Below are 7,507 nucleotides of genomic sequence, written 5' to 3'. Positions count from 1 at the left end.
CATCCAATTAGGCACTTGAAAACACAAATAAGATCTTTCATTTACTCTCTTTTCCTAAAATTGAACAAACCCAGCTCTTTCAGCCTCTCCTCAAACATGTTGCACTCCAAAACCTAACCCAACCCAGTGGACTAGCTTCAGTATGTCAGTGACGTAGAGAGCTCAAAACAGAACTCACGCATAGCCTTACAAGTGCCAAACAGCAGGGAACAATCCCTTCATTGCTTGCTAGATACACTCTGATATTGCCCACAATACAGTTGATCTTCGCTGCAAAGCTAAATCAACTCACGTTCAGTTTGTGCACTTGTGTGCTGTCCTGCAAAACTGTCTGCTGACCAGGCAGCAGCCGGCCTGTGCTGTCATGCATGGTCTAGATACAGATTTTTTCCACTTTTCTCTGTTAAATGTTTTGATATTTCTGACAGCTCCTCTCTCCAGCCTCTGCTGGACTCTGTTAAGGTCCCTCTAAATAATATCCCTATCTGCCAGCCTATTGACTGCTCCCCTATGTTTAGTATTATCCATCAGTTTGTTGAGGATGTATTCTGCCTCACTATCCATGACATAAATAAAGATGTTGAACAGTACCAGTCAGTGCCAGTACCAACCCTAAACATTGTCACTAATAAGCAGCCAACAGCTGGATTAAGTACCACTGATAAAAACCCTCTGAACCTAATGACTCAGCCAATCTTCTGCCCACCCAAAGAGTCTGCTTATCCAGTCCATATGTCAACAAGTCATCTACACCTACTGTACAAGAGACTTTATCAAAGGTATTGCAATAGTTAAGGAGAACATCATTCATTGTTCTATTCCCGTCACAGTGCCAGTCCATTCATCTTGGAGTTAGCAGGTAAAAAAAAAATGCCTTTGCACAGCTGGATTTCCCAGGAAACCAAACCCTAAGGATTCTGAAGCAAACTGTCTCAGTACATATTTACAGGGAACATACATAGGTCAGCTTACTTTTTTTACTCACACTTACCTTTTCCATCCTGTTTTGTAGAGATGACTTCTGTTCTCCAGCCCCGAGAATGCAAAGTGACCAAAAAACCCAAGAAGAGCTATGGATTTTTCCTACGTGTGGAGAAAGACACAGCAGGACATCTCATCCGGAACGTGGAAAAGAACAGCCCTGCTGAAAAGGCTGGCTTGAAGGATGGAGACAGAGTCCTCAGGGTTAATGGTGTGTTCGTAGACAAGGAGGAACATACAAAGGTACAAACCTGTTTAGTCTGGGGTCTACATCACCTCCCATGAACCAGACCCACTGTCAGTATTGGAAGCTTTCTCTTCCATTTCTATGGCATCTTCAGCTGGGAAGTCCAAGAGCTGAGTTAACAGCTCTGGATATCTCTCTGCATCATTTATTATCTATCATGGGTATGAAATGCTTTTGAGGTGCCTCTGTAGTGCATAAGCAGAGGGATTGTTGTTTTGACAACAAAACCAGTAAAGAGTGTAATCCTTCCTGGGAAAGCTTTTAGGTCAATCACTCTGTTTGCCATTTCATCTTGTCCATTACAGGTGGTGGAAATGGTAAAGAACAGTGGGAATTCTGTTGTATTTCTTGTTTTGGATGAAGCATCTTATAAAAAGGCAGAAAAGGAGGGAGCGAATCTGGAAGAGCTGGGTCAAAAGGTATCAAAAGGAAAGAAGCAGCAGCAGCAGCAGTCCACACAGCCCATGGCCAATGGAGCAATCACCACAGTTCCACAACCACGGCTCTGCTACTTAGTGAAGGAGGAAAAGGGGTATGGCTTCTCCCTGAAAACCACAGAAGGTGAGAGCCTGGGGAGGACAGATGGTATAAATATGACAGCCACAGCTTGGGGGGGGGAGGAGGTGCTCTTGCTAACAGAGGGGAAGCAAGAAGCAGCAAGATGGTTTCAGACCCATCTCCAGTCAATTTCTGTACAACATATGGTTTCCTGAGGACCATATTTTTAATGGGGCAGGAAAAAAAAAAAAGCCAAAAAAAGAAAGAGCCACCATAGCAGTGGTTTTTATTTACCAAAACCACTTCCACAGCTCATGCCTGAATACCAAATATATCCTCAACTGCTGCTTGAAGTCCCATTTTATTCCTCCAACTCCCTTCAAAAACTAGAATACAAAGTTCTAGCCAGCTAGTCAGTAATAAGAAGACGACCAAATGCTTCTCCTGATTCGTTTCATTTAGAAAGTAAGGAATTTCCAGTCTTTTTCACACCTGTCTTTCTTACAAGGCTGGTCAACAGAATAGGCAAACCTTCAGGAAATCATCAACCACAAACAGGATATTTTAGGATGCTGTATAACCAAAAGATCAAATATCTTTCAAACACAGGAAATTCTGAAGTGTGTAAAACAGCACTAAAAATAGCTCATCTCTTAAAATGTCAAAAAAAAAAAAAAAAAAAAAAAAAAGTCCCTTCCTGCCATCTTCAGCCCCTTTGTCATTCTTGGTAGAGAAATAAGAGTTTGAGTTGTAGTGGAAAAAAAAAAAAACCACCTCCTTCCCCCCAGGGAAGTGATGTTTCCTGGGCAGAATAAGAGAAGTAAAGAAACAGAGGTGTGTCCACATTGAAGATTTGTGATGCCACTATAATACACACATAAGAGACTAAGAGTGTGTAAGGACATCGGTGCTAAATCTTTTTAGCCATCAAATGCAAGCATGTTTCAGTGAATTACTCTGTGTAATGAGTTCCCATCTATTTCAGGTCAGAAGGGGTTGTTCATAGTAGATCTGACATCACAAGGAGCAGCTGCAAAGGCGGGTGTCCAAAATAAAGATCGCCTGATTGAAATCAATGGAAAAAATGTGGAAAATGACACACATGAGGAGGTTGTGGAAAAGGTATTTGTTTGCGTACTGATTCATCTTCTGTTCTGGCCCATTTTCACAGCAACTTGTCAGGCTTACTGAAGAGGCAGGTCTGGCTAGTTTGAATGCTTCACAGCAAATCTTGGAAGCCACTGCTTATACTTTACCAACACAGTGGAGTACCCTCCTGCTTTGGCTTTGTTGTCATATGGTCTCTTGAACTGACTCTGAATCAACACTGCCATCAAAACAGGCCAAAGAATTCTAAATATGAGAATTATAGGAGTGCCAGAAACCATAGTAAATAAAACATGCTCTGTTCCTAGAAATCCTGGAAATACTCCCAATAGTAAGAGGGCAAGCAACTAAATACAACTTTTAGGGAAGGAAGAGGAGTGCTCCCTGATGATGCAGGCAGCGTGGAACAGGGTGAATTCATGATTTTAGACAGCAGTTCCTTTTTGCTGCTAAGAAGCCCAAGATTAATGAAAATTAAACTGCAAGTAATTTTGCTGCCTGGCCTCAGCTGCAAAGAACACTGCTAATGAGACTTCCAGTTCTCCACTAATGGCACTGCTAAAACAAAGCTGGAGCTGAAGAGATTTCAGAGGGCTGGTCATGCTCTGGCATTCCAGCAACACGATTGAGTGCATGTTACCAACTATGGAGCTGTGCAACTCCTGTGTTTTTGGGGGCTGCAAACCATCAACTGCAGTGATGTTCATTCAAATGAGGGAATAGGGCACCCAATGAACTAGAAAGCAGTTGAAGATGAAACTAAATGGAAAATTTGAACAGACCAAAAATCTTCAGTCAGTCATACAGGGACACTGAAGGAGGCCAAGAGTCTGACAGAAATTTAACACTAGGGCAAAGATAAGTTATCTGCTTGTTGCTGCTATAATCCAAAATAGTGATAGAGATGGCATGATATGTCTGTATTACAGAGTTTCAGGTTTAGATGAGTCAGGGACCACCTACTGAGACTTACTGGATTTTACTGCCACTGCATGCCAACCTTATAGCTGTTAGGTTGCTCACTTCTACAGCTAGTTATTCAGAGACCAGGAAAACAGTAAGAAATACAGAACACTACCTCATATATACGCAAGATTTTGTGTGTCTGAAATCTTGACATGGTCCAAATCATTAAGAAAAAAAAGGAAAACAAACCCTGTAATAGCCTCGCCCAGACCTTCCAGCTGATGTAGCACCAGTACTCACCACCACTGATGTATCAGTAAGCCAGTTACTGATGTAACTACAATTATTTTTGAAGGGGTCATATCTGTGACTGTATGTGTACTAATGCAGGTAAAGAAGTCTGGAAATCACATTATGCTTCTACTTTCAAATGAAGAAACAGACCGCTATTATACAAGCCAGAAGATGGTGCTGAGCAAAGAGAACGCCAACCTAAAACTCCTTCCTCTTAAACCAAAACTTATTGAGCTTCAGAAAGGAAAAAATGGTTATGGCTTTTATCTACGGATGGAACAAAACACTGGTGGTAAGAACCAAGCCAACACACAGGCCATGACATTTGTGATACAGTTTATTCCATTATTCCTGTACAGTCTGCAGACTCATTCTCCTTGTCTGGCTTCTTAACAAGCCTGTATCAGGAAAACTGTCTCAACCTCAAGTGCAATTTCAACAGCTTTTATGACACAAAATACTATTACATTTACCAAACAGTCCTTCACATCCACCTTTTTTTCCCCTTTTGATTTTAGATCATGTAATCAAAGATGTTGATTCCAAAAGCCCAGCAGCCAAGGCAGGTCTCAAAGATGATGATATCCTGGTAGCTGTCAATGGTGAGCGAGTGGATGCACTGGATCATGAAAGTGTAGTGGGAAAGATTAAGCAGTCTAAGGAAAAAACCACCTTGTTGGTAGTGGATAAGGAGACTGACTCCATGTATAAACTGGTAAGTAAATGCAAGCTACAGCTAAGGATTGTTAATAAGAAACAGAAGCAGAAACAAATCAGTCTGTTCTGACAGACTTGTTTATCTTACAGCAAGGGTCTAAGATGCATGCAGATTTCAGCAACACTCCTTGCACTTGAGTACCAAGTCACTAAACATTCACATTTTTGGCCTCTTCCATGTTTTTAGAGGCACTGTTGGAACCATTCTATATTTGAAAGCACCGTAAGAAAGGCTGGAATAAGACAGCAAAATCAGAATTAAATTATTGTGTAATCTTTTATGAGCAATACAAACCTTGTCATGGGGATCAACACTGTAGCTTTCCACTTAACCAGACATTAACAGCAAAGAGTAGCTCATTGCGACTCGTATCTGAACCATTAGGTTTCAAGCAAAACATATTTAGCAAGAAACCTACAGATTTCACAACAGGTTTTATATCAAAGTTTTCTTTGTCACTGTTTTTTCAGGCTCAAATCTCCCCCTATTCATATTACTACAAAGTACAAAACCCACCTCCAGTAAAAGCAGAGGAAAGAGTGGAGTTGCACACTGAACAGAAAGTGAACCACAAGCCAAGAGTCTGCAAGATGGTAAAAGGGCCGAGTGGATTTGGCTTCAATCTAAACATGGTCAAGAACGAACCTGGACTATTTATTAATGAGGTACTAATGTAAGATAATCAACAATGAAAAGCTTGTGTAGTATGCTGGGCAGCCTTCTCCTTTCCATCCTGTAAATACACTCAAGAAAAAGCACAAGAAAAGACAAAACTCTTTGCCAGCTCTCTTAGATAAGTTATAATTGTTAAAAGTCAGACTGATATTATAGGACCAATATTAAAATGAACACCAGAAAACCTCAGTCCTTTTATTCCACTAGATATCTAAAAGGAAGGGAAATCCAAATTTTATCTCATTTTTTGCTATTATTTATAAGGCTGGAATGCAAATAGTATCTTAAATATAGATTTTTGAACTACAGAATACCCTGGAAATATAAGAGAACTTTCCCTTCCACTTCTCAGAATTTTCACAGCTGGCAGGAGTGAATCTTCTGTTATCACAAATTACATCTGTGCCTTTTGTTTTCTAGAAGGGAGGAGTTTCACACATCACTAAAGAATATGTCAATGTAGTAAAGTTAAAATTACACCGCCTAGGCCTATTGTCTCTCCCAGTTCAATTCTGCCCCAAAAATCTCCCTGCCACTTTTATTTTGACAGCTTAGTGGACCATCAGTTGCTAACACATCTTTTCAACATTATGCTAATGTCACCGTTTGAACTTGCCTTGCAGGTACAAAGACATGGACCAGCTGATGTAGCAGGGGTAGAAAATAATGATGTTTTGGTGGAAGTAAATGGGGTGAATGTGATGAATGAGCCCTATGACAACGTCGTGGCAAGAATCAAAGAGAGTGGTGATAAAGTAACGCTACTGGTGTGCAGTAAAGATGCTTACAAATACTTCCAGGACCAGAACATTCCCATCACAGACTCTATGGCAGATCCAGCCCAAGACACTTCTGAACCTCCTGCTTACACAGAAACCTCAGTAGCAGAGTCAGAGAGAACCTCACCTGAACCAAGAGAAAGGGTAAGCATTACTGTATTAAACAAATGCCAAGGGATCATTGAGGAGACAGTAAAAGAACCTCCTATAACTGCTGTGTATAACTGAGCTAAGATCCTCAATTTTTACAAGTCAGTCCAAGTTATCAAGAGGGAAGCTGTGATATGATTACTGTAAACAACTCCTTCTTTCCCCAGGCATAATGCAGGTGAATATCTTTAATGCACAATTAAATTACAGAAAGAATGCACACACAGGAGACTATGGAACAAGACAATCTACACAATGCAATCCTCAAGGAGGCAATACTGTCCTTTAAGTGCAAAAAAAAAAAAAAAAGTCCTTAAATACACCAAAAAGCATAACCTGCTTTTGGAGAAATTAGGTGAAATATTTCAAAACATTTTTTTTTTAGAAGAAAGAGCAATCAACAGATTATGATGATATTTTCAAGGAAATATGCAGATTAAAAATAATTTTGCTCACGTTATACTGGTAAAAAGAATCTCAAGTATGACAGAACTCAGAAGAGCAGCAAAATACTTTTTCTTGAAACAGTAATTTTGAACCTTCTTTGTGGTCAGCCTTAAGTACTGAAATGCTTCTTTTTGATCATGCAAGAGAGACAGACAGGAAGAATAAGACCAATACTGCCTCCTATCTTCCTATCTATTTTTCATGACCCTTATCCGCAAATATCCAGTGCCAGGTTTTTCAAAAGTTCTGTCAGAAGATTAGCACTACTTTTGTGTGCAAGTTCACCAGATACGGAAATTAAACAATAGGAAATTTCTACTAAACATGTTTGTCTCTATACCATTGCTAACGAAAAAGCACTTCAATGACAAAAGTCACATTTACTGGCTCATTATGCCATCCAAACAAGTATATCATTAGTGCAGATTAAAACAGGAGTCCTTCATAACACTGTAGACCAGCATGTTTACAAACTAAAAATAACCAGAACGTATTTGTTACTCCTCTGCAGGCAAGCTCATCTTCCTCTTCACAATCAGCTGCCTCAGCAGGAGCAGGCAGTGACAGCAGTGATGACACAAGGTTCTGAGGAGACTGACTATGCCGAGAACAAAAAAGAAATCTTCCAAATTCTCTTTCTTCAATCACACTTTGCTACTGCAACTTCAGGACTTGACTATCCATACGAGTACCAGACCTGTAAGG

At 40.2% G+C, this 7,507-nt stretch overlaps 1 protein-coding gene across 1 annotated transcript; it reads left to right on the top strand.

Moving 5' to 3' along the window:
• The first annotated feature begins 258 nt into the window (after positions 1–258).
• Positions 259–7,489, top strand: PDZK1 (PDZ domain containing 1). Its single transcript, XM_090120898.1, has 8 exons — positions 259–1,224; positions 1,534–1,789; positions 2,712–2,848; positions 4,130–4,325; positions 4,552–4,748; positions 5,222–5,416; positions 6,050–6,349; positions 7,314–7,489. Exons 1-8 carry the CDS (start codon positions 1,015–1,017, stop codon positions 7,389–7,391), a joined length of 1,569 nt encoding a protein of 522 aa, XP_089977024.1. The 5' UTR covers positions 259–1,014; the 3' UTR covers positions 7,392–7,489.
• The last annotated feature ends 18 nt before the right edge of the window (positions 7,490–7,507 follow it).

Source organism: Phasianus colchicus, chromosome 1 (genome assembly GCF_987193195.1).
Source record: "Phasianus colchicus chromosome 1, bPhaCol1.hap1.1, whole genome shotgun sequence".
NCBI lineage: Eukaryota > Metazoa > Chordata > Aves > Galliformes > Phasianidae > Phasianus > Phasianus colchicus.
Note: the sequence above shows the minus strand (reverse complement) of the source record. Positions and strands in the feature narration are given on the sequence as shown.